The 27408-nt window shown below is 42.1% G+C and overlaps 1 protein-coding gene across 2 annotated transcripts in view; it reads right to left on the reverse strand.

Annotated features, from left to right (window-relative positions):
• Positions 1-303: 303 nt before the first annotated feature.
• Positions 304-27408, reverse strand: part of PREX1 (phosphatidylinositol-3,4,5-trisphosphate dependent Rac exchange factor 1) — a 220565-nt gene continuing 193460 nt past the window's right edge. For both annotated transcript variants that reach the window (XM_039498242.1, XM_039498241.1), the window contains exons 24-40: positions 27063-27273; positions 25456-25735; positions 23554-23754; positions 17818-17906; positions 17282-17364; positions 16493-16583; positions 14630-14758; positions 13200-13241; positions 10437-10654; positions 9512-9611; positions 8182-8325; positions 7294-7408; positions 6697-6763; positions 5849-6036; positions 4438-4540; positions 3711-3778; positions 304-1431 (exon numbers count right to left, since the gene is read on the reverse strand). In XM_039498242.1, the coding sequence (XP_039354176.1) occupies positions 1389-1431; positions 3711-3778; positions 4438-4540; positions 5849-6036; positions 6697-6763; positions 7294-7408; positions 8182-8325; positions 9512-9611; positions 10437-10654; positions 13200-13241; positions 14630-14758; positions 16493-16583; positions 17282-17364; positions 17818-17906; positions 23554-23754; positions 25456-25735; positions 27063-27273 (2172 nt within the window). In that variant the 3' untranslated portion in view covers positions 304-1388. The remainder of the gene's footprint in view (positions 1432-3710; positions 3779-4437; positions 4541-5848; positions 6037-6696; positions 6764-7293; positions 7409-8181; positions 8326-9511; positions 9612-10436; positions 10655-13199; positions 13242-14629; positions 14759-16492; positions 16584-17281; positions 17365-17817; positions 17907-23553; positions 23755-25455; positions 25736-27062; positions 27274-27408) is intronic.

Genomic DNA, 27408 nt, shown 5'->3' on the forward strand with positions numbered 1-27408 from the left:
CAAACAGTTCCTGGAGTCTCCCAACAATGAATTTTTTTAAAAGAGACTATGGCTTTTCTATGGTGAAAGAGAATAATGTTAGGTTCCCCCACTGCTGCGGAATTTTGTTAGATATAGGTGAATGATTATTAAGGCACTCACTCCAAAAGAACATTATTTCTGGCCTGAGACTGCTGACATTCTCAATGAGTATCAGCCAGTAATTTGGAGAAAATTACTGCACTAATGCTAATACTGATAGAATGGAGAACAATTTTGAAATAAGAAAAAAATAAAGTACATTATATACATGATTCCTTTTTCTTTTAACTTAAAAGCCTTCCTAATACATTTTAATAACTGTATTAAAGACTACTTAAATACCGAAATATTTTAAATAATGTAGAATTGTTTCCAGTAAACTGGGATTAGCTGTGTAATTGCCAGCATATTGGTCCCATTTTAAACAATATAATTTTTATTTAAATCTTGTATATATAATAACATGATCCAAAACAGATACTCCACTCCACATAAATAACTATAGTTCTTCTGACCTGGTTTTTAAAACTACATCTGTTCAAATAATCAGAGTATAGGACTGCAATTTATTTTCTTTGTAATTTCTCCTAAAAAATCCTTCATTGCCAAACTCTCCTGTAAAATATTATTGTATTTCCAGAATATATTATAGACCATTAGTAAAAAATGTTAATCCCAAATCTGAACGCTACAATAAGTAAGAGGAAGTAATGGTAAGTTTTATGGAATGTATACTCTGCAGCATACAGAGATTGGTTCTCAGTGGGCTGAAGAGGAAAATGACTCTAGAAGAAATACTTTATATTCATATGGAAATAAACCAGAAACGAGCTACTCATTGTTCAAAAGTGCAGGTCAGTATGTTAAATCAGTGGTATTTCTGATGCTGTTACTCAAGACCACTGACCAAAATTATGCTGGCAATTAAATGGATGCCAGATACATATTGGGAGAGTAGATGTGCTTCATCTTGCTTTTGCTTTACAGATCCATAACTTGAAGGCCACAACTTTCAGCCAGTAGCACCGCTGAGTCATTAGTAAAGCTGCAGTTTCTTGACATGGAATTGCTATTCCTTCTGGGCATTCTGGCAGAAGGCAGTTTGTTTGTCTCGGCTCAAGGGTGTTCATGATTAGAGAACTTCTCCAATAAGCCAAGGAACCATAAGAATCTTTGCCCATATACTGTAGGAGTTCTCAGCAGGTGAGCATCGCCGATTCAGCTCTCTTACTAAACATGAGACACCCAGCACCATATCCTCCCGTCTCCATTTAACACCACCAGTGTCAGTTGACATGGGTCCTCGGGCAGGGTTGCTCTCAGCTGAACACTTTGTTGACTCCATAACGTGGGTGTCTCTTTCATTTTTATAAGTCCCCATCTAGAGGTGGCTGACACAGCCTGTAGAGTCTATAAGGGAGGATTAAAAATTGGTGTTACATGGCATAATGATAATAAAAAGATGCTAGAATTAGCATATGACATTCAGTTTTTTATCACTCTAAAACGCACTCATTCATAGTCTGACAGGAAAGATTCAGCTAATTGTAATTATTAATCATTTTGCAAACTAAATGTGCCATTAGAGAATTGCTAATTAAAACACAGAGGTGTTATCTTAAAAAATTACTTTTATTTTTTGAGACCTTACTCCACCCCTGTGCAACCCAAGTCAGATTTAGGCCTTTAGCAGTTTGCAAGCCATAAATTATGATTTTTACTAAGTTTTTTATTATATGGCCTGGACATTTTTAACTGAGACAAGTCTCATTCCACTGTGATGCCAATCAATGTACTTGTCAATATGGTTGATTTACCCTTGTTTACAGAGACATTTAAAAATCCCAGAAATTGGCAATAGACAAAATGCTGAAAGTGTGGATTTTTCCATCTCCCAATTGCATGATGGTTCTCTGTAGTATATTTTCCAGGGCTTTGGCCAGTTTAAGTTTAAATAACTCAAATGATGGGGCCTTCCATAACTTCCCTTCCAAGATTAGTCCACAGTCTAACAGGCCTCACTGCTAGGAAATGTTTCCTGATACTTAGCCCAAATTCAGTTTACCTGAAATTAATTTACTTTTGCTCATTTTTGTTCCTTTTGGTCTTATGCACATCACACTGATGAAACCAAATAGGAACCTGTGTCTCTAGGCTTTTCAAATATAAGTTTCCTAAAATGAAACGCTCTTTAAAATCCTAAAATCAAATATGAAGCTTTTCTCGCCTTCACTCTACTTTGTAAATCACAACTACAGCTTCAGTGTTATTTATCCTGAATTACTTCAAACACATCACACCTTTAGGATCATAAAAATGGATCTTAGGTAATGAATATTCATTAAAAGGGGGAAATGTCACTGCTGCTGGAATTGCGATGCTTGACATTTGGGATATGGCACAGAGTCACATGTAGACAGTGCATATTCATCCTTTATTGAGCTGGCACAAGAGGGGGTGAATGTAGTAGAACCTGTGAAAGGTCTCTGAGAAAGCAAAACCAGGCCAAACTGTGTTACAGACAACTTCACCTCATCCACCAACTACTGTTTTCATACCACATGCTTGAAATAACTTTCTACAAGGACCTAAAGGGTGCAATTGCCACTGAAGGAGGGAAATTATTTAGGGCAGTCCAATGGGGTATAGCTAAGAGAAACTGGATGAAAAGGAAAAATTGACACTGAAATATACTATGGTCTAAGCCCCATCTCATAGGACTTTCAAAAGTGGATCAGATGAAACACTATAATAGAATAAATCTGCACTGGTCAGGAGAGATGCTGGATACCTAAATAATCTTTTCCACTGCTCATTTTAAGGGCCAGAGCTGACTTGCCTTACTCAAATGAATCCCATTAACTTCCATAGGAGCAGATGACTTCCATGGGCTACTTGCATAGCTGAGCAGGGTTTGGCCCTAGCATTCTATAAATGTTCAATGATACTATAGAGGAACCCTCTTCTCTCCTCTGGGTCTGTTTGGGAGGAGGATGGGGAGGACAGAGAGAGGGGAAATAGGTTAAAAAAAATCTCTCTCAGAAATAAAGATAGTAAAAACCACCTGAAATTATGTCCTTCGGGGAGACACAATGAGTATCTTCAGCTCCTATTGGAGTCAGTGGGATTTGCAGGTGGATAGCCCCTCTCAACATTTGACCCTCAGACAACAACAGAATGGCTATAACTTTGGGCAACTGATTCTTCTAGGAATTGCATCACCATAAATTCACTCTGATCTGCGCTGCTTGCTCTTAAACCCACTCTGCAGTAAATCATGAGACACTCAGGCTATTCCAGACACTTCATGGGGCTCTGGCCAGAGTATTAGCTCATGAATCATCTTAGCATAGTTGCAGTCGGAGCTGCCATTCAAGAATTTCTGCTCCTCAGCATTCCACAAATAACTGACAGCCACTGAGCTTTAGCAATTCATTGCCATTGTCAAAAAAAATCAGCAGTGATGTTTTATTTAGACAACACAGGAGGCCTACAAGTTAATGGTGAGTGACAGGGGATCTGAAACAAAGCTTTTTTTAAATATGGTGCACTTGGATTTAGTATAGTGATGGTTGGGATAGTTCTGGGTATTGCTGCTGAAGAGCTTCTCAATTTGAGAAGGAAATGTCACATCTGGGTGCAAAGATGCAACACAAATATTCAGATAACACATACTGTACATAACCTACCGGGGTGCAGACTGCGGCATCTGATCCATCACTTTGAGATTTTTAGCAGAGATTTCAACCCTTGGTCCCTAGGGAAACACAGAACTTATGGCATTGATAATATCAATAAAACATCTGACCCTTAAGGGAAAATATTGTAACAGGAGTCTGATTTCTATCTGACAATCCATTAACTACTTTTAGTAGCTCTGGAATCCACTGGGTAGGTACATCAGCCATCTGCGTTTACTTAAGATGACAGAAGTCCTAAAGCACTTTACAAGCACTATGGTCTAACACTAGGAGATTGCCACCATATAATGTTGTACGCATGAGAACACGTTATGGAATATACAGGATGTATATAAGTATACTATATGGCCTACATTTTCAAAGACCAGCCTCTCTTTCTTTTGTACATGTTTGTACACATATTTTACAAGGGCATAAGCCTGCACATTCTGTACATTTTTCGAACATCTGTGCACAGACTTTAAATAATATAATCCTACGTATGCACCTTAAATAGCCTAATGTCAACACATGCAAATGTTAGAATTTGCTCCTGCAAGGCATGTGTGCAGTTGTACAAATTTCACTGTGTCTGGATGTGAGTGTGTATATGTACAACACACATCTCCACAGAGAAATTAACTGGTATCTCCACAAAGAGGTTCCAGGGATTAGGATAGTGGCATGCAGGTGATCCAGCTAAGGAAGTAGTAATAGAAAACACCTAAATACTCACTTGTTTTCTCATGATGTCTGTAGCCTGCATGATACATTTGGGTAAAAGTCCATGACTTCGAGCCAGTATGGCTGCTTGTTCCAGGGACACACTCAATGTACTTCTGGACAGGGGTACATAAGGGAATGATAAATCCACAAACCATTTTTTAAAATTACTTATGACTTTTAACAAAGTCTTGCGTTACGACTTTTAACAAAGCTACTTAGCTAATAACTGCAAATTAACTTGGCCACTGCACCATTTTTTGTTTACTTTCTGGTTTCCTATCTAAAAATATATAACCAGTTATAAGAACAGGAGTACTTGTGGCACCTTAGAGACTAACACATTTATTTGGGCATAAGCTTTCGTGGACTACAGCCCACTTCATCAGATGCATAGAATGGAACATTTAGTAAGGAGATGTATATACATACAGAACATGAAAAGGTGGAAGTAGCCATATCAACTCTAAGAGGCTAATTAATTAAGATGAGCTATTATCAGCAGGAGAAAAAAAAACTTTTGTAGTGATAATCAAGATGGCCCATTTCAGACAGTTGCCAAGAGGTGTGAGGATACTATCACTGTGTGAGGATTATCACTACAAAAGTTTTTTTTCTCCTGCTGATAATAGCTCATCTTAATTAATTAGCTTCTTAGAGTTGATACGGCTACTTCCACCTTTTCATGTTCTGTATGTATATATAGCTCCTTACTATATGTTCCATTCTATGCATCTGAAGAAGTGGGCTGTAGCCCACAAAAGTTTATGATCAAATAAATTTGTTAGTTTCTAAGGTGCCACAAGTACTCCTGTTCTTTTTGTGGCTATAGACTAACACGGCTGCTACTCTATAACCATTTATGCAGCCCAGCTCAGTGACACCTCTCCTACACCACGTAAGCTCATGAAGTTACGCTGTTGTGATTTCAGATGGTGTTATCACATGGCTGTGTCTCATAGCTGGTGGTTCATGTAAGTGTCTTCCATGAGCTAAAAATCTTCTGAAAATGAGTTATTGTTAACACTGAAATTTTGGGCCATTTAATAAAATGGTTTTATTAGCGTCTGCAAAAAAAGATTTTAAAACCATTTATTAGAGGAGGTCACCTCTGTGATTGAAAACTGTGTTGACTTAAAGACATATGCTCTGTGCCCACCCAGCAAAGGTTATTAGTAGTTGCATTGGGACATCGAGTCTCCACCACTGTACAGCAGTGCTAGAAGTCACAGCAGTGCTTGATGTCACAACCCATCCTAAAATAAAACTTGCCAACAGAAGGGCTTTGTTCATTCTCATTCGTAGGGGGCCCCTCTCTCTCTAGCTGTAACTGGCTGTAACTGGCTCAGATGTGTTGCTTAGATTCTTATACAGAAGAAAAGTTAGTATCACAACAGTACCACGGAGGGTTTCTTAAATCTCACCTCTGCATCCCAGTGCCACACATAGCAATCTGACAGGCTCCGAGGCGGTAACAGAGCTCTGAGGATATAGGCAGCAGCCCTGCTCCTGGTGTGTTACTACTAGAGTATCCCGACTGGGTGGGTTTTGTATTAATAAAGGACTTCATCAGTCTGCACAGCTCATCCATTGCATTAATGGGGCGAATAAGCTACACAGGAACAGTGAACACATGCATCAGTGGCATATTTACTCCTTCATTTATATAGACTCTTACAAGAACTTTTTTCCTGTGTCTAATACTCTATGGAAACAGCTCCTCGGTAGATCGAAAGTAACAACTATTCACAGTAGATATGATTTTCAGCACAAAAAGTGAGGACTTGACAAGGGTTTGAGACAGTCTGTTGCAAGTGAACACAAATCGTATCAATCTACTTTCCAGTACATGTTAATAACTGCACTGACGGGAGTCCCTGAATTGTCTCCACTATAATAAAAACACCCGAATCTCTGTATGCTTCTACTGCATGCACAAACATTCACATGAAGCATCTGCCCCAAATACAGACTGTGTTTACTACTGAATTGAGCTTTAGGTGAGGGCCTGGGAGATGTTGCTTTTATTGTACTGTAAGTTGTGAACAAAATTCTCAAAAAACTACACAAGTGATCATTTCTAAACTGATTGCAGGCATCACATTTCTGGGTGACCGAACTCTAACTGAGCCTCAGACAAGCTGATTCAAGACCTTGGGGCAGGGACTGTGTTTTTGTTCTGTGTTTGTATCACACCTAGTGCTAGAGAGTCCTGGGCCATGACTAGGGCTATAAGGTGCTACCACAATATAAATAATAATAATAATAATACCTGGTCAATCTTCACTGCTGTTGTATTGGAATCAGTAGGCAAGTTGGATCTCTCAAGGTAAAATGTCCTGCAATTAGCCATTAAGAATTGGATTAGCTGGTGAGCATCTCACTTCACTAACTACTGCATAACATCTCAGATGGATATGAAAGGGAAGTCCTGTGGTCCAAGATGGTGTATTTTCTTATTGAAGCACTTGAATTGTTTCTTTCTATAGTGATTGAAGACTAACAAAAAGTCTTTTTAGTTTAACTTTAGCTCCGATCAAAAATCTGAAGTCCAGTTTAGATGGAAATTGCTTCTGACACATTCCTATATTCCAGGAGGAATTTAAGGCTATTTTTTGCTAAATAATTTAAGAGGTTTTCAATACACCAAAGATTAAAAATAAAACCCTTCTGATTAAAAAACAGCATGTGAAACTTAAATGGAATATTTCTTTTCCTAGAGATCTCCTTTCCATATCACTGGCTTCTCCAAAGAATCACTATGTACAAGACATGAAACCACCAGGAAAGAAAAATCTGTCTATGAAGGGTCCTGAACAAACAGCACCCTTTCCTTTTTTATTGGGGGATGGGAGGAGAGGCACATTACCTGAGTTTACGGTAATATTGCTGCACTTTTTCAAGGGAGACTCCATTAATCTGTTGCGGGAGTTCTTCTAGAGATGAGTCACCTGGCTGGGGTTGGCTATCTGGGCTTTCAAGAGCTGGAAGGAGACAAGATTTTTAATAACTATATTACTCTGGCTATCATTTTTTCATTTGATTGTCTCTCTAGTTCACCCCCCTACTAGGTAACTGCCAAAACATGTCAAAGACCAACCCTGTGACAAATAAGATGAAGTGAATTTATTTCCCTCAGTGGGGATGTTTTCTGTGAACCACAGTTTTCATTATGACACCTCAAAATGCAAGGGCTACTATGGTACCAGATCACTGGAATATGGTCATAGTGTTATTGCATTGAAGGAAGTATCCTATGCCATATGCAGCAATGCAGGACAGTGGTTTAGCTGGTCCACACAAGGTCCCTTGACGTTCAGCCCAGATGATTCTATGAATACACACATATGTGTGCACAGAAAATGCGTCCTTTAGAAATCCCAGTCTGTGGCATAGGAACATGGACATTTTCAGACTGGATCAGACCCATGGTCTGTCTAGTCCAATATCCTGTCTCTGATTAGATGCTTCAGAGGAAGGTGCAAGAAACCCCACAGCAGGCATCTCTAGGGATAATCTGCTCCCCATGAACATCTCAACCTAACCGTCTTACAGCATATTAACCTCCCAACCCAGTATATCAGATTGTCATTATTGGGAGAAGTCAATTTTTGCCTCTTAAAAAATTTTCAATGGAGTTGTCAGTTTTGTTTCATTAACAAATTTATGGTCATTTCTTAATAATGAACCTTAAAATATTTAGCAACTAATTAGATTCACATCACTTGTTTTTCTTGGTCAAGAGTTTTGTGGGCACCTTTTGTAAAGAGCACTGTGTGCAGCTTTAAGCTTCCCCCGTTCTGAAAGCGAGACGGCAGTTTGGAGAAGTAGTAGCTGTCAAGGTAAAAGCTAATCTTCAAAGCCTGCCGACTTCCTTCAATGTGGTAGAAGACGTGAGTATCTGGGGAAACAAAGATAAAGACATTTGTGTTTTTCTGAAACAGCAGTGAGAGACTAGCAATGTCTGCGCATGTCAGTCCATTTAATAACATCTCGTTACTGAAATGTTAGAAGTGGCAGCAAGCGAGGGAAATGCTATGCGCGGAAGAAGCATGTTGTTTACAAGATATGCCATCAATTAACATGATGTTTGATACCATCATGCTGATTGCTTTGCTTGTACGTAAGATCCCTTTCCCCCACTGTGTGTCTTCCTTTTCTATCAGATTTCTAAATACTTTGGAGCAGGGACTGTCTACTTCTCTGTATTTGTACAGCACCTAGCACAACGGAGCCTTGTTCTTAGCTTGTCCCTAGGCACTAGTGCAGTAAACATGGTTATTAATAATAATAATAATAAATACCAACATCCTGTTATGTGAGCTTGTACTGGATAAACATGTCAGGAGTGTGTGTCCTTTCACTTGCCGAAAGGCTGGTTAATAATAAACATCTGTCTGGAGCTGCTCACCCCAGCTGTCATGTCTCTGCACGTGCTGGGCAAGAAACACAGGCAGGGCCCAGTGGTTCCCAACTGTAGAGATTTTACGAGTGGCATCATTAGATGCTTCAGAGGATGCAGTGAGGCTGACACTACTAGCCCTACTCTCGTGCAGTCAATTAACAGGTGTGGATACAAGGTCCTCAGCAATTACCTGGAGTTATGATTATAATTTCCATTACGCTTTAGCCACTGCAGTTCACAGAGAGACTAATACTTACTATTCCAAATGCCAGCCGTAGGATAAGGGGCTAAGCAGATATTCCAAAATGGATAGTCAGTCTGATAACAGATAGCAAGGGATACTCATCTCACTAAGTGTCTCCTCCTTGCTCATATGAGGCAAGTCCTAGCAGTAGTCCTGGCTATGAAGAAAGCTGATTGGCTATGATCCTTTCCTACCTGGTCCAGAAAATAAGGCGAGCTGATGTGAGTTATCATTTTAGGGCCCAATCGCGCAATGTACCCTTGGGTGTGGTGCAGTGTGACTTTAACTCCCATTACATTCCGTGGAAGTTGTGGGAATGCGGCACTTCACAAGAGATGCTCAGCACCTTTCAGGATTGAGCACTTCTGGAGGATTTAATATCATGGAGTGAACTGACCAGGAATACAAGCAAGAAAGAAAAGTTCTAAAAAATCTCACTTGCTACGAGACTGGCGTCCAGCAGCTTGAAACAAAAGGCAACCTTGTCCAGCTCAGACAGAGCGACTGAGATGTCTTCTAGCATGATGCGCTCTTCCTTCTGCGGTGGAGAGAAACAAACACGAATGGGTAATCTATCCAAAGGGAGAGTGGGCATAAATGTGTCTCATTCCACAGCTCTTGTTTTTGTCAGACCTGATTTCCCTTCATAGCTTCACACTCATTTTCCTTCTAAAATTATTATTTTAGCTTAGATCCTGCCAAAGTTGGTCGCATTTGCCTGAGAGCTTCCTACTCAACACAGGCCAGTGGATTTTACGAGTCCTGCCTTTCTCATACTAGATGTGGTGCCTCCAGGTCAGGCTTGGAGCACATAGCTAGGGCAGCATGAGAGAAAGCTTTCAAAACCACTGCCTGTGTTGAACCTGGGTAGTGACTTCAGTCAGCACATGGAGAAAGGACGAGATTTGCAGTTTGCTCTGAGCTCTGGGAACACAACGAACCATTTTTGTCTGCTTGTTGAAATTCATTTTCTCACCAGCAGAGGTCAGGTCACACACACTTTCCTAGCAACTGTGAAATTAGTCCACAGTAAAGAAGGCAGCATTACTCCAGAAAAGGAAACCTCTCTGGCAAACTACCAATCTGCCCCTTCTCTATGGGGCAGGCTGTCTATTATCTTTCACTAGTGAAATGTGTTCACCTGGCCCAGGCCAGTAGTTTAGCATTTGTGGGGATCAGTGTGTGATGGATAGGCTATTATGATGAGAATAACAGAGGGTTCCTTGAGGGGGTAGGAGTTTCCCTATAGATAAAGTCAGAGGCTCTGGCCAGGAGGTAAGTAGGAGGAAAGTGTCCAGGTGACCTTGAAGAGGTCAGGATTCACTGTGGAGCTGTGAAACCCATTCTTTAGCATCTCTCTTACCACACTGGGGGACAGCAGGGACTGGTAGTGAAGTAAAACCCCAGTGGCCGCTATCTGCTCCAGCCATTTCCTGCTGGCATCCCTGCTGCTCTCTTCATACTCCCCGTTGTTGTTGTATCTGTAGTTGAGAGCAGCCAGCAACTGCTCCGAGAAAGTGCAAATAGCAGCCACGAGGGACTGGCAGAAAATGACATCTCGTCTCAACTGCAGCTCAGTATCTGCCAGAGAGAAGGGAAGAGAGTCACAAAGGAGTCAGAGGGAGTTTGTCTGAGATGGAATGGAAGGCAATCTCTGTATGACCTTTGATTTGAGCTGTCACCTTGCACTGGCTCCTGCTATCTGTCCCCTATTGGGAGAGGGTGGGGGTGTGAGAAAGAGAGGATTTTCCAGCCCAGTCTTTCTTTTGTTTCCCCCCCATACAGATGCCCTGTGCCTACTTGTCCATTTGTCTGGATGTCAAGGGCTAGATGAGGCTCCCCTGTGTCATCAGTGCCAGACCTGGCCTGATCTCCTTCATTGACAACTATAGTCATGAAACAGGGTCTCCACTATTAGTGATGCCACTTCCCCTACCTCCCTCGTTATGAAGGTTTCCCATACAGGACGTCCATTAATGGTACCACTTGGTTCGTGTTTGCCTGGGGGAATCTCCACAATGTTAGCTGTGCTTCCACTGAGCTTGCCAGTCAGTCTTATGCTGGCCAGATAAACTGTGTCACACTTCAGGGGATTGCAGATTGTACAAAGAACATGCAAAGGGCAGAAAAGGGAAGCACATGAATAAATGAAGAGCGGCTTCCTAGGCATCTTGGGTTTCTCCTGATATGCAGTAGGTAGGTTATAGCAGCCTCTCTTGTTCCCGAGAGAGTGTTTTCTACAGAACGAAGCTGAATACATCACATGGAGGCTTTGACGATACAGATTATTTTTATAAAGCACTGATTGCAACAATGAAAGAACTAAGACAAGCAAGACCCAGGGCCAGATCCTCAGCACAGCGCAAAGAGGGCTCAAAGCTGCTCTATCGACAATGGACTCCCTAGATGATGTAAAGGTGGCACAGCCAGCTCTACACCCTCTCTGTAGGCTGGTCCATAAAGGGCTGAGGAGGAAGGATAGGATGGGGCGGAGCCAAAATCATTACAGTCTATTTACACCAGGGTCGGTTTGGACCCCAGCCAGCCCCAGGATTGGGGGAAGCAAAAAGGTGGCTTGGAGCCACCTTTGCCTCCCACCCTCACTTAGTGCAGCTGAGAATCAAGCCCCAGATTTTCAGCCATCCTTAAAAATGATCCAGCAAATGATGAGGACATATTATTTGTTATTCTGTATTGCCTTGTTTTACAGATACAAAATATGGCTGTTTAAATGTGCAAATGAAGTAACTGTACAAATAGGGAAAGGGAATTATCCGATTTGCCAGTGTGTGTTTTTTCCCCTTCAAATGATGGTGCCTGCAATGTATGCTGGTACAAATTTAGGGTACGTCTACACTGCAATGTAAATCCAGAGTTCAGATTCAGACTCAAAGCCACACACACACACACACACACACACACACACACACACACACACACACACACACACACACACACACACACACACACCCCTTCCATCTACTCACAAATCGCACTGACCAAGAGCTCAGGCCAGGCTCCCAGGACACTATGGGTGGGGAGGGTCCGAGTCTGAGTCAAGTCAGGTCCCAGAGTTTGCAGGGTATACACAGCCCCCACTGGATACGTGCTCTGGGAATCTACCAAAAGTGTCCCCCAGTCCCAAGGGTTGACTATTTTGTCCTCTGGACAGTCAAGTTTGGTGGACAATCAAGTTTTCTGACACTACACCATGAACAAAGAGCTAGAGTGGTCCCATTTTGGGAGGGCGCAAGGAAGTCTGGGATATGGCGGTTGGACTCAGGACTGTATAATGCAGTGTAGATGCTGGGGCCCCATGTTTCAACGGGTGCTAACCTAGGTTACAAATGAGTGTAGACACTCAAGTGCTAGGTTAACAAACCCAGAGTTTGCTACCTCAGCATCTTCTAACCCTGGGCTTACACTGTTGTGGTCTTAGCCTGCTCCTATTAAAATCAATAACAAAACTCCCATTGGCTTCAATAAGGCAGGATCAAGCCCTTAGGACTTTGCTATGTAAGTTTGGCTCCTGTTAACACTAAAGGGGCTTATATAGGTGCACTGAGGAAATAATGAGCTGGTTAAAGGGGAAATGCACATCCTAATATTATACACAAGGCAAAACCCAAACTCCGTATCTCGGTAGCCTGCTTGAAAAGAATGACAGGCCCACAACCTCATAATGAATTGTGCAATAGCTTCTCACTTTTTTTGCTGCATGTCTCCACCACATCAAGAAACAGTGGAGGCCAACTGGGAATGAGGCTTACACAAGGGGAAGAAGATGAAGAAAGGGCAAAGAGACACGGTGCTTGATGACATTTACAACATGCCTGGTGATACAGGACCATAAAGTGAGCAACCCCAAGACTAAGCAAGACTGCGCAAAAAGGAAGTAGGAAAGAGCTGCCCAGCATGAGCACAAGAAATGGCATAATGTCATCAATAGCGCGGTTGAACCAGATTTGCAAGCACACTACTAGTTGGATAATGTGTTGTGATCTCTGTGACTGGACAGAGCGATTCAAACACGCAGACATGTACATATGCCAGCCAGACTACACACTTTAGGACATCTGCCAGCATCCAAATTTTTCCACCAATACCCCAAACCAGAAGCCCTTACCTGTGTATTTTAGCAAGGCCAGAAGCAGTTGATTCTTCCCATCTAGAAGAGAAAAGAGAATGAAGGACCTGATAAACATGATGCAAAGGTGGATTTGATTGTACCCTGCTGACACCTCTCTCCATTTCTATATAGTCTAGAGTTATTCCTCGCTAAAAATGTTTGATTAAGCAGGGAGCGAGGCATAAATCAGGCACCTTGATAGATTAAATGCTCCATCGACTACCATGAATTATTGGGAACAAATTGCACATGTGGAGGAATCCCTACAGAGGTGATCTCAGTGCTGGGCCTTGCACTTGAGAGTAGACATCACCAGACTCAGTCATCCTACTTGAATCCTACTGGTGCTTTTTAAGCAAGGCGTTTTGTAACTGTAATGGTTCAGGGAGTTACAGGGACTGATTACATCCATCTCCTTCGCTTATCTCCTTTCAGAATCTGCCTAGTCTTTTCTCTATTTCATTTTCTTTAAGTGTTTTTTAAAATTACACCAGCAAGCAAGTCACTCTGACCCAATTCAGTCCCTATAGACTTCGGAAATAGACTATGAGAATTAGAAAAAAGTTCCACATGATCATTCAATCCACAGTTGTGGTGCTGTAATACATCATCACTGGGAAGAACAATAAGCCACTCTCCCCACTTCCCTCTAAAATCCAGGTCTATTTATAACCTATATTTCAATTACCATATTAAACTTAGCGGACAAAATTAACTGCCAGACTGGGTGACCAGAAGTCTACCTAGTACAGAATCTTGTCTCTGATGGTGGCCCATATCAGCAGCTTCCAAGGAAGGTGCAACAAAAACAGTGCTTAATTTGTGCCAGGGCTTGCCAGAGCTTAGCACCTCTAGGCTTGACAGTTCATAGCCCGGCTACCTCTGGGCTTGCCGCATCAATTATGAAAGTAAAAAAATTCTTGAGCCCCAGCACCTAATTGCTTGAGCCCTGGCACCTCTTTCTTTACTATAAAATAAACACTGAACAAAACTCTGCAGTAGTTACAGAATAACCTGCCCCTTAGGAAAGTTTCCTCCTGACCCTGATAGTTAAGACGTTGGCTTATGCTCTGTAGCATGAGGGCAAAAATAAAGCAAAAATTGGATATTTCAAACCCATTCCATTTTAACATGTTGCAAAGTTGCTGGGAACTTAGGGAAGGAAGATTTTTCCATAGATACAATTTTTTTATCTTAACAATCAGTATGGGCCAAAACCAAACGTCAGAACAACCCCAAACAGTGGAGATATTTGGCTCCAAATTCTGCAACTGGTTTTTAGCTCCCTAATGATCTCAACAAAAACCTCGGATCAGGCCCATCCCCTTTTTATTCACTTCCATGAGCTTTACAGCTTGTGCTCATCTCTAGAAAGAAAACATTCCTTTAACACTGAACGGATAAATGACCACCCTGCATTCACAGACCTTCCACATGTTTTTGAATGGTTTCAACAAGGTTCTTGATACGCAGTGGAAGGTTCCAGGGATCTTCTTGGACACTGAATTGAATATTATTCCGGCACCTTATTGTGGTTTCTTCCTTCTGTTTAAATTCTGCAGCAAAAGAGAGAAATTAGTCCAAGCAGTGGAGAGATGCCGCATAACTCAGAGTAGCTTATTAGCTATATAATTTGCATATAGGTCTAACCAATGAATACACTACCTACAGCAACCATCACTCATGAGGGAATTTCTTAAATGGATCTGATGCAGATAGAAAAAAAGATTGCTATTTCCTATAGTCTTGTTAAAAACAGAGTCCTCGCTTGTTATATTTTCAGCATCATACACAAAAATTAGGCATGCGACTCACATGCACAATGCACTGGAATTGTGTGATTAACTTCTTTTGCAATATATTACAAATATATCCCTGAGCACCATGGCTGCAGAACTAAGCTCAGCATTCCCCTCTGGTTCTCTCTGCCTCTTCTAATGTATAGCCAAGTGTGTCTGTGTCACCTCCTGGGGGAAATCAGACCAACACCTACTCAAGGCTGCGGCTGCTGGGAACGTATAAGCTAGGTAATATTCTGCTTTGCTTCACCAGGTAGAAACCTATGTATTTTGAACTGAAGAGGGTAAATTCTATTCCTTATGATGCAGTTATGTGGTTTAGCCAAACACTCTGGTGTCAGCGATACTGCGTGCCAAATTGCTGTCTCCAAAAAGAGACAGGATGATTTGCAAATTCTCACCCATCACTGAGATGTGACCATGGTAAGCTCTCCTTTTCATGCTTATTTGCAACTTGGGACTGCATTAAGAAGGTAATTTGGGCAAAGATTCCCACTGACTATAATCAGGGCTTGTCTATTCCTGTAGTGTGATTCCTAGTGATTAATATGGGACCATCCTGAAGCTGCAATGAACTGAAAGGCTCTTTCAGTGCAATTGAGCCAGTTTGAATAGACAAGTCTATGTTTAAGTGAAACAAACAAAATAAAGCTTGAAGAAAATATATGCAGGGTGGCTGCTGTTTCCTTACTGCATTCAAAGAGTGTAAGGGCAGGGATAGGTACTCTACAGCTGTTTAAATGTCACAGGAACATGGCTTTTCAAAACATTTCCACAGTGTTCACAGGAGCCTCTCCTAACTCTGAAGAAGAGTGACTATGCAAGTTGCCCATATAGCTAAAAACAGGGGATAAAAGAAAGAGAGAGAACCCTTGACCAGAACACCTGAAGATCAGCCAAGATAACAGAAGAGTTTAGGTTCCAAGAGGAAAAGGAAATGCAGCAAATGTTTAAGAAATAAACGCCAATCTTTTTCAGAGAGAAAAAAAAACATTCTGGTCACCAAACTCATGAGGCCAAATTCCCATCATCCTCTTTGAGGAAAAGAAACACAGCATCATTTGTGCTCTCGCTGGGGATGGGCTGATTTCCAGAATGTGTGTTGGTGTTATGTGCGTGGTGTTACTCTAGCAATTATCCATCCCCAAAAAGAAGTGGAGTAGTTCCTTAAGCAAACTTATGCAGAACTTTTGGGTGTCACAGAGCTGTAGTTTGTTAGGGTTGTGCTACAGAGGTGAGTCCTCCGGGATGTGTAGAGATACCACTGAACAGTACAGAATACCAACAGTCAACATGTCACTGGTCATTTATATGCACAGTTACTGTGACTGCATACATAACTGTTGTAACTGTGTGTGCAAATTATGTGTGCACAATTTTGTACATGAACTTGGGTGTCCTGACTTCTGAACCTCTAGTTCTTAATGTTAAGGGCTTGTTGTATTCTGGGAAATTACATTATTTAATACAACCAAACTGCTTTTCTTTTACCTTGCAAACTGTGGTCCATTGGAAAGTGCTTGGTTTCTTCAAAGGCCTTGGTTATGACTGATCCTTTGAGGAGCGCATTGATAGCATCCACCTGGAGCAGGAATTAGATTAGGTCACTCTTAGTAAAACTCCAGGAGAATTTTTGAAGAGGCCACTCATTGAGGAAAAGAGCAAAAAAAGCTGCATTTGCTGCATGTTGGCGCTAACACATTCACTTAAGTAAGCTGGATCCTCCACACCACAGTCTAGATCCATTAATTTTGATGGAAATCTCATCCTTAGCAAATATAATTAAACCATTCCAACCCTCATCTCTCCCCAGGAGCCTAGTATGAATTTATGTGTATGCAGTGTGGGCATGAGAGTCATGATCTGGGCTATGGTGAACAAGGGGGATAGAGAAGAACAATTTAGCTGAGGTTATAAATGTGTAAAGGCATCCTTTGGTTACATTCTTTTCCTCTAATTGGGGGCAGTTTTTCCAAAAATTCTGTCCATGAGATCTATTCCGATCACTCATAACATGAAGATTTCACTTGAACATCTGTTTTCAAAGCTCTTTGTCATGAATCCAAAGCTGCAGGTCACCCTTGTCCTAACCACGCAGACTGACTTGAATGTTGGTGGAGACAAAACTGTTTCCTCAAACTATCTCACATCCACTTCCTCACATCTTACTCCAAAACCTTGTTAGCTGGATCTCCACTGAGATATGATTTGGTAATTTCTGACACCTTGTTCTGTGATGTAGTGTACGCTGCTTCATGTAACTGTGCTAGTGTTCTGTACCTGGTTAAAAAGATGCTCAAGACAGCCGTGGAGTTTGTCTTGTTTGTCCGAAGGAATCCTCATGTCACTGGGAAGTTCGTCACCTAATAAAGGAAAAATGAATTTTTTTTATAAACCATTTAATCAATTTGGGTCTCTCACATCTTGTGTGTGTTACGGCGCAACCAAAAAAGCGCTGTGACAGTGGTTTTAACGATGAAGAATATTATTGCAATACAATGACCTTGAAGAGCTCAGTGAAGACAAACTGGGTGGCTTGTGAGTTCTCCTTCCCCAATCCACAGATCAAAATATTTTTCCGACTATGCAAATACCCTCTGTAAGCAAATCAGCAACAAAGGACTCTAATCTGGCCTAATTTCTCCTCCGCACACCATGAGTACAATGGTCCACTGAGGAAAGAGCAGACCTCTAACTCCTTAATTATTATGTGACTAGTTTGGTCTGTGTTCCTCTGAATGAACCACCTTTGCAATTAAGCACCCTGGTAATAACAACCAGCAAAGCTGTAGATGTTTAGCCAGCCACTCACTCACCTGATCCCATCTCGTCACTGCCCAGGTAAGAGCTGTTACTCCGTACACTGGTGTAGGAGAGCACAGAGTCCCGGTTACTGTTACACTCACTGGAAGGAGAAGAAAGGAAGATGTTGAAAATGTTTCCTTATCCAGGGCCTTGACTCAGTCATCACTCGGTTTATATTCAGTCCTATTGTCCCTCAGGGAAATGTCCTTACTCATTACTGAGAGCGGACTTAAGTAGGGACTGAATAATACTAAGTAAGGCCTTCTGATTTGGCTAGTAAAGGTATGTCTACACTGCAATTAAAAACCCACCGCTTGCCTGTGCCAGCTGACTCGGGCTAAGGGGCTGTTTAATTGCAGGGTAGATGTTTGGGCTGGAGCTGGTGCTCTAGGACACTGTGAGGAGAGAGGGTCCCAGAGCTTGGTCTACACCACAGTTAAACAGCCCCTAAGCCCAAGCATCACGAGCCCAAGTCAGCTGGCACGGGCCAGCTGTGGGTTTTAATTGCAGTGTAGACGTACTCTAAGAGGACATCATCCTTCAGTTCCCGGGACAATTGAAGCATGATGGTGAGCAAGTCTCTTATAAAGGAAGAATGCTGATTTCCCAGTGAGCATCTCATCACTATCAGGGCACAGGGAGTTCATTAAAGATGCTCCAGGAACACCCAGAGGAGGTGACCAATACAAAATTAAACTCTGTGGGCTGGATTCCCCACTGAGCCCAAGCACAGGGGCCTGGCCATGTATTCTCGGCCATCTAACTCCAGCATATGTTAAAGCTGCAGGGGCAGAGTTGGAAGGGAAGGAACCTTAACCTTATGCCAGTGGAGAATTGGGCATAGTGGAGCCTTGCACTGTTATACCCACTCTCTTCTCTTCCCTTACCACACGCCCTCCCCTCCCTGCCCCTGCCAGGCCTCTCTCCCCTTATATTGGGAGGGGATTGGTGCTGACACAGGAGGCAGTGGAGTTGGAAGGCAGAGCTGGCACAAGAAGCAGTAAAGTCACTTCACCCAGCTTTCCCCCAGAGGAGATTCCTTGTACACAGGGGGAATTCTCCAGCACAAGTTTCCTCCTGATTCAAGTTCACTGTGCCTCGCACCCATGGTGCAAAGAGAAGTGGATGGACTGGAGAATCCAGTTCACAGTTTTTATCTAGCCTTGGCTTAGAATTTTTCAAACCTTACCTTTGGAAACTTACCAGCACTGATTTTAAAAAAGGTAAACCTAAACCAGAAGGGCTCTGAACTTTGCTATTGGAAGAATGAGAGTAATTTCCCTCCTAACTCATTAATAAAAAGAACCTACAGAGTCCTATCTCCCTGAACTGGGTTTTGTTTGCCCTTGTGAGAGCTATTATCAGTCAGGTCTGTTTTCTCTTCGTTCTGGAGACGTTTAAAGGGAGATAGCCAATGCTGCTGAACTGAAGTACAAACCTTTTCAGAGAAACACTGAATTAGTTCTCCCAACAGTCAGTGAGAAAGGAGCGTGGTTAATGCAAACAAGGCATATTCTTATCTGTAATTTGCTCATTTTTGTAGCTCCTCAGTATCCATTTTCTGGATCAAAAACTATCAAAATACATTTGATTCCCCCCTTGAGTAACTATCATATCTGTTACATGTACCTAATTATTTGCCTCTATCTAATAAAGATAAGACAGAATAATCTTTCCTATCTTACATTTATGTGTAAAATTCTGAAGCAAGTGACAGCCCCACAGAGATTCTGTCTTTGATCTCACTGTGTTACCGATAATAGAGTAGGCTCAATTGTCGAATCTGTGTAAGTAAAACAGGATTCAGAAATGGGCTTCCTTTCAAAAGAGGGAGCCAATTCTTTGTATTTCATTAAAAGACCTTCAAAGCACATAAGCAGGTTTTCATTTTGGTGTAGGCAAATATCTACTAGGAACAAGTTTGAACCCACCAAAGTCACCCTACTTGATACCTAGACCAGGGTTTGAACTAAGAAAATGCATTTTTCTACTTGTAAAAAAGCTCCACTTGTAGAGGAAATAAATGTCAATTCCTGTGAATGAGACTCTACAGCTCATGCTATCACTGTTTTAAAACAAGAAGGAAAAAGAACTAGCACTTCTAATCAAACTGTTTGTAGATTTATTTATTATTATTAATTTATTATTATTATTTATTTTTATTATTATTTATTTATTATTTTAGATTCCAAAATGCGTTGAGGCTTTCACATAAATTAGCATGAACACTAGCCAGTTCAGGGCTATTTCTTAGTACCTTTTAGTGTTCAGTCGTCACTGCTGCTATCAGACTCATGCAAAGCCCTGTCTAGCCACATTTCCATGGCCCAATAATGCAGTGGACACACTGAGCCTATCTAAAAGCCATCTACGTGCGTTACTACGCAGAGGAAGAAGAGATCATATGTACTATTGTGAAGAATTCTAGGTGCCAGCATCATCTAATGCAAAAAAGCTACAATGGCAAATACATTTTTTGTAGGCTGGATGCTCTGTTCAGATACATTGCTGTAAATCTGGAATAACTATTGTCTTCACTGACAGACTTAGCTGGTGTAACAGAGATCAGAATCTGGACCTTTGCATCCTTCAGGTCCAGGAGCAACCAGACATGTTTTAACTCTCATTTGGGGTCACCCATGGCCAAATCACGATCTCCAAGAGTTTATCCCAATCTAGCACGGTAAACAGATGCCAAAAGGTTAAACAGTTAAAACAAGGGTTCTGATTTTTCACTGCTCTCCATCTTGTGTTGCCACTTCCATCAGTGCACAATGAGGATAATATGCCACCATTCTGCTATAGTAGCATTTTACGCCTCATTTGCATCAATGTAAATAGCAACGAAGAGAAGAGGTCCATACTGCACAAGCTTCAGTGATGTGTGATTAGATTGAATTATTCTGATTTTTATAACTCTCTTTGACAGGACTGCTCTGTACTTGAGCAGGCCTACAACATGCACATCCTTCTCCATTAGAAAATGAAAAAGGCAACTTGTTTACTCTCTTCTGAAGTCTTGCCTTTAAAAACGTACTTGCCCAAGAAAGACGGCTCTTGTGGAGTGTGTGAGATTTCCTTCAGCAGCAAATATTCCAGGAGAAGCAGCAAGTCAATCTTGTCTCAAAAACAAGATTTTGAGACACCTGAGTAAATATTTGGGTTTGTGGTTTCAAAGACCCATTTTTTTAAAAAAGGCGGGATGTCCATTTCTGCTTCTCGGTGTTTTAGGCTTCTGGGGAAATTATTCACAGACTTGAATGGAAAAATCCTCTTACAATAGCATCTATGATAAGATCAAGCAATCTACAAACTCTGTCCAGCTTCTGTGGCTCACAGTTATATAGTACAGGAGGGAAAAAGTCAGACTTTTTGATGTTCCAAGATAATTAAATTTTCTAAAAGCCTTGGTTTTGAGGGGTTGTGAGTGGGGAATGGGGGAAGGAGTGTTTGCTATGTTTATCTGCGTGATAATAAGTGCAGTGAGATAACTCGAGCTTACTAATGTACAACCAGGGCCGCCCAGAGGATTCAGGGGACCTGGGGTCTTCGCGGCGAAGACCAGGCACTTTGGCAGTGGGTCCCAGGGCAGAAGAACCCCCCGCCGTGGGTCTTCGGGGAATTTCGGCGGTGGGTCCCGGAGCAGAAGGACCCTCCGCCGCCGAATTGCCGCCAAAGACCCAGCACTTCGGCGGCGAGTCCTGGGGCAGAAGGACCCCCTGCTGCTGAATTGCCGTTAAAGACCTGGAGCGGAAGAAGCTCCCGGGGCGTGGGCTCTGCGAGAGTTTTCTGGGGCCCCTGGAGTGAGTGAAGGACCCCGCTCCAGGGGCCACAAAAAACTCTCATGGGATCCCCTGCGGGGCCCGGGGCCTGGGGCAAATTGCCCTACTTGCCTCCCCCTCTGGGCAGCCATGTGTACAACTGACTACAAAATAAAGCACTGACTTGAAAACAATGCTGTTTATTTCCTAAGAGAAATAAGCCTCAGAGAAGCTAGTTCTAACCTTGAGCTGCACAGCTGGGTTCTAATCCCAAAACACATGGACTGGGATTTTCAAAGAACCTAAGGGAGGTGGGTGCCTAATTTCTCTAGGCACCTTTAAAAATCCTAGCAGTAGTGGGCATTGCTGTCTCTCTCTAGGGGCACTGGCTGGGGCACTGGTAATTATGCTGGGCTGTGCACTTGAGACCAGAAGCTGGTTCAGAGTGCCGACACCAGAGAAAAACCCTGTCTCTCTTCATTCTATCCTGAAACCCTGAAGGGGGACTCCCAAGAGCTGGCCAGAGGCATCACAGGACATCCTGCAAGAAATCATATGGGAGCCCTTGTACCTACTGAAAGACCAGAGAAACACACTACTTTAAGGTCTGCTTGAAGTGAGTACCCCTGCAGGATCTTCTGGTGCCCATGGTAGGTCTTATTGCTTTGTCCTAATAGATTATAAACTGTAGAATGAACCCCAGTGTATTTGGGAACCTGAGGCAGGCAAAAATGAGCATTATTGGAGGATCCTAAATGGAGTAATTTGATGGGGGATATTCCAATACCATCCCACTTTACATGCTACACTGGTCTTATAACTTTCCCAAGAATAGAAACACTCTTGGGGCCAGAATCATCCCTGGTGTAATTCTACAAACATGACCAGGGATAAATCTGGATGTCTGTTTGCCAGGGGAATCACATGGCAGTTTATCAGCCCACAGTGCGTAACTATACTAAGAGCGTATCACCACACCCATATTAATATCAGGAACTACAGTCCAGTACATGCTTTTCCTTTGCTTCCTTATCATGCAATGTATTGTGTAGAAACTGTTCCGCTTAAGACCTAAAATCACAAAGACCAATACAGCATCATTACAATCTTGCTGGTGAGCTCTCCTGACAACTGATGCTACATTAACACTGCCTACCCTAGAAACCTCAGACTGGGGCCAAGATACAACCATCAGCATAATCACTCCCAAAGTCTAATTAGTCTGCATTTTCTGTGGACCATGTGTTTGTACACATGAGGCACTAAACCATCAGGATCAGATACAGAAGCTGCTGAGCAGGTCTTAAAGCAATGGGCTACTCTTCCTGAAACCCCTGGAGAATTCCCTCCTGCAGCTGCTGCACTTCATTGGAGAACAGCCTTCTTTCTTGACCTTACATGACTATCTGATCTTTTGACCCTGCAGTAAATGGATCCTGTGGTAGCCTGTGTGACATGTGAACCATGTCAAATGGATGAGATGTTGTGAATCCTGTACTGGATACACTTAAATATATACCATATGAGCAGGAAATGGGGTCCATTCTTACACTCCCTGATACCGATGGGAGTCTTGCCACAAGGATCTGTGGGAATGGAATCAAGTCCTAAGTGTCCAATCCTATAGGCCCATTTATTAGGTAATGGGGAACACACTGAAGCATTTACTCAATAATAAAACTTGACGTTCAAGGAGAGTTTTGCTAAGTAAGCAGTAAGGATTTCAGGATATACTCTACAGTGTATATGGCACTTTTAAAGTGGAAGCATTATGTATAACTACCACGTATTAATAGTGGTATAATGCTTTGATATCCACAATTATGAATTTCAACAGCATTATCCTATGTAACAGTTACCTGACTTTCTGATTATTAATCTGTCTTGATCTGTCTAGCTACCATCCAGCACTGTAATATTAAGATTAAATAGCCTCAAAGTACTCTGCCAACCAGAATGGAGAGCCATGTATATCTTTGAACACACCTGTAGGAGTCTCTGAAACTCATTGTGTCATGTCCTGAGTCTTCCTGGTCCTCCTCAGAAACTTTGAAACAAACCTTCTTACTCCCACCATGCTCAGCTTTGTCAGTGTCGCTCTCTTCAGCCCCCAAGGAAGGTGGGGATGTCTCCTCAGTGGACAGAGGTTCACATGTGCCAGTGGGTTCTGTTATGGTGGACAAAAGCCTACAAAGGTAAAACACATTGCTCTCAGTGACTGGTGTGTAATCTTGTGAGTTATGCATTCACTACTGTGATCTGAACTCAAGTGCTCATGGAATCAAAAGCAACATTTCTATTACTTGAGCTATATATAGCTGGGAGCTACACGAAACTCACTCAGTTTGATTCACAGGGGTTCATGCAAATCTTTTTGGTTTTAGTTCATGTGAACTCACAATAGGTGAATTTTGCATTCATTCAAAACCTAAAGTGACTAGTTTAAGGTCAAAAGCACTTCAGATAGCTTGTACAAAAATATCAACTCAGGTTCAAAAACCTAAGCAAACATGCCCTGTAACAACTCTCAAAACCAGATGAGTTTTGGTTATGAGAGTTTTGCGCAGGTCTAGATGATCCCCTCCCCATAACACAGTGTTTGGAATAAAAAAAAGACAGCAACACAGAACTGTGGCAGTATGCTAGGAATAGTCATCCACCCAGTTTTCTGCAAAATACTGTGAGACTCTTAGGCACATTTTAAAGTGTAATTATTTGCTAAAATAAATTATTCTGCACAAATAGTCTCACTTCCATCAAGAGTGATGAAATGTCCCCTCGTTTGCATCCTTTTTCCTGCTGGATTTTTCGCTAGAAACTAACTGGCACTCCAAAAACCACAGAGTATACATCATAAATCTGCCTTTTACTGGCCAGTGGAGGAAGAACTCTAGTCAGTATGTGCTAACGCTTTCAGGAGATCTCATCCTACTGAGACTGGCCCAAAGCCTTGCAGATTTTCCTGCGTGCCGAGTCTGCCAAACAGTCATCACATTTATAAAGAGAGTCTGGGCTTTGACTCCCGTGGTCAAAGCTCAGAAAAAGCAGGATAGAAGGCAAAGACTGAGCCCCTTCTGCTGTTCATCTTAGAATAAGAAAACATTATCCCCCACAACCCAAGTAGGGCATTTATCGTAACAGTCTATGGCCTGACACGCACACACAACCACCATGGTCACAAACTAAAATGCACACACATGGCGCATAAGCACTGGCCTCTGTAATTGATTCCAATTCCTGCCGTATCCCACCTTCCTTCATTCCACTAACAATGTCAGCCTCATTGTTCCTTTCTTCTCCTGTTCCCATCTCTGTGCCTTCTCCCATGCTGCCCCTCTCCACGGAATGAACTCTCAGTCTCAGTCCTAGTCTGCCGGGCCTTCTTTATTCAAATCCCTTTTGACTACTGATTTCCGATCTAAAATAGCTCCTTCATCTGGGCTGCCCAGTGTATTATGATGTCAGTCTTATAGACAAACTCTTTAGGGCAGGGATTTTCCCAGTGTCTGTGTCTAGTACAGCACTTAGCCCACTCTTAGAGTTTAACAAATAATAGGAATCAGAACCAGAATGGACAACCTTTAGTTCTAACATAGACTTCAAGCCAGCGAGTGCAAAGAGCAGCTACACTAGCTAATTATGTAAGTGGAAATGACACATAGGTAGATGGATCTGCATATGAGCAAGTCAGGCTGCCTCCATCCAGCAAAAGGTGGTGGCGCGAGGGAAGTCATGCACACACATACTAACATATTATAATTTGTGCTAATGGACACAGAACATATTTCTGTGGTTGCATATTTCCATTTTCTCAGATAGCATGTCCCTTTATTTAGGAAGTGCCCTCAGCAGCGCACACACAAAACACACAGGGATCTCTTTACTCACTTATTTATCTGAGCGACATATTGCTTCATTTCCCTCACTGCGATATCTAGTTTATTAAAAAGTTGAAGGTACGAGTCCTGTATCTCCCGGTCTTCTTCTTTCAGCAAAAAGCTGAGTCCCCTTTCCTCCTGGTTTGTTCCCCCATTCTGTTGACCAAAGCTACCCTCAAATTGTCCATGTGGGTTGAGTTCTCCATCTTCTGGGGTTAGGCAACTCCATGATGGTGCAGCCATGCTGGCGATGCAATGCTGAGTGTATGAGACTGGATTCAAAGTACCTACTAAAATTGGGAGGAAGTAGTTAGTATGGCTCTCGTGACACTATGCACCACCTCTCAATATTTAGAGCAGGTTTTTATAGAATTTAATAGGAATTAAACCAACAGGCTCATACAGAAATTTAAACGGGTTAGTCTATAGAAATTGCTCTAAAATCCTACAGTGTTTAATAGAGAATGTGCACTTCCCTATAGGAATTTTGAACCTTCTTTAAAACATTGTGGCAAAAATATAATTTTCTATTTATTCTACAGGACTTCTCCATGGCATGCAAACTCAGCTTTTTGACATACTATAGTTCAGGATCACGATAAGTCATATAACTAATAATAGTACATTGCCCATTCATAGCACTGACCCTCTGAGGAGCTAAACGCATTTTTAAAATGCTAACAAATTTAAGATTGAAACAAAACTGTTAGGTCAGTATTATTCCAGCTTTACAGATAGGAAAACTGACCCTGGAAGAATAACTATCATTGTTAGGAAAAGTAAAGAATAATTATTTTCATTTACAAATGGTGGCAAGGAGAATATCTGCAGCAGAGCTGGAATGTGACTGTGATACTGTGACTAAACACTCCTACTGCCATGAAAAGTGCCATGGGATCTTTAAGAAGTACAAGTGAGCAAGGCTTCTCTCGTTGGCCTAATTTGAACAGGGTCTCCAACCATTCTTCAGTATGTGGGACAGTCCACATTTCCATGGGGCTGTCCCAAGTCCTCTTGCACACTCATCTTGTTGGACACTGAATGAGTCGGAAGTATATTCTGAGAGGTACAACAGTGAAACATTGCAACACAAGTATTTGCCTGGCAGGGAAATCCTAAGTAGCAGCCATACATCTGAAGGATAGCACCTCCAACATTACAGAGCCTCCTAGTGCCAATGTGGGGGATTAGTTTAGTAACGGCTCAGAGAGAAGAGTACTACCGTCTGATTGGCTACTTGAGGTTTCTCACCCTTGTGATTATAATACAACTTCACATTATGGAACCACTTAGCCCATCACTTCTTTCTTCCACTCAATAAGTCAACTCTTCTAAGTGGAAAAAAAACCCACCCCAGGGCATTTTAGTTGTGATGAGAAAACCACATTGCTTCGCTGTTAAAGATGTTTGACTTGAGGCCAAACCCTGTGCCCGAGGCATTGAGTTATTTTACAGTATCTGCATACTGCCTGCCATCTTACTATGAGCATTTGAAGAAGAAAAAAAAAGTATATTGTCAAGGCAACATTTCTTTGGATTTGTCTTGAACTCACTGACCCGCCGGAAACACAACTCATCTTTTTACTAAGATAATGTCACTGAAGCACTCATGAGCACCTTGTTCTGGATCAAGACCAATTATAGATGGCTTCCGTCCAATGCGAATGCTGAATGACCTTCCTGTTGAGGTAGTGGTTTTGGGGTAGGACACTTCCATGAGATTAATGTGGCAGTTGGTGGGGCAGAAATCCATGCTGTTGAGGGGGTGAGGCTCTGTTGTGGCTTGTTTGAAGGCTGGGCTCACTTTCATTTTGAGCTCATCTGCAAACTGGGGGATAAAGCAAGTTTGTGAGATTTCATTTGCAAAATATGATGATGCAACACAGAAGATCCTTATTTTTCCCTGCCAGCCTCCCATCCCCACAGCCATCTCATTTCTGCTATCCTGGAGAGTACTATTCCA

The sequence above is a fragment of the Mauremys reevesii genome, linkage group 13 (assembly GCF_016161935.1).
Source record: "Mauremys reevesii isolate NIE-2019 linkage group 13, ASM1616193v1, whole genome shotgun sequence".
Taxonomy (NCBI): Eukaryota; Metazoa; Chordata; order Testudines; family Geoemydidae; genus Mauremys; species Mauremys reevesii.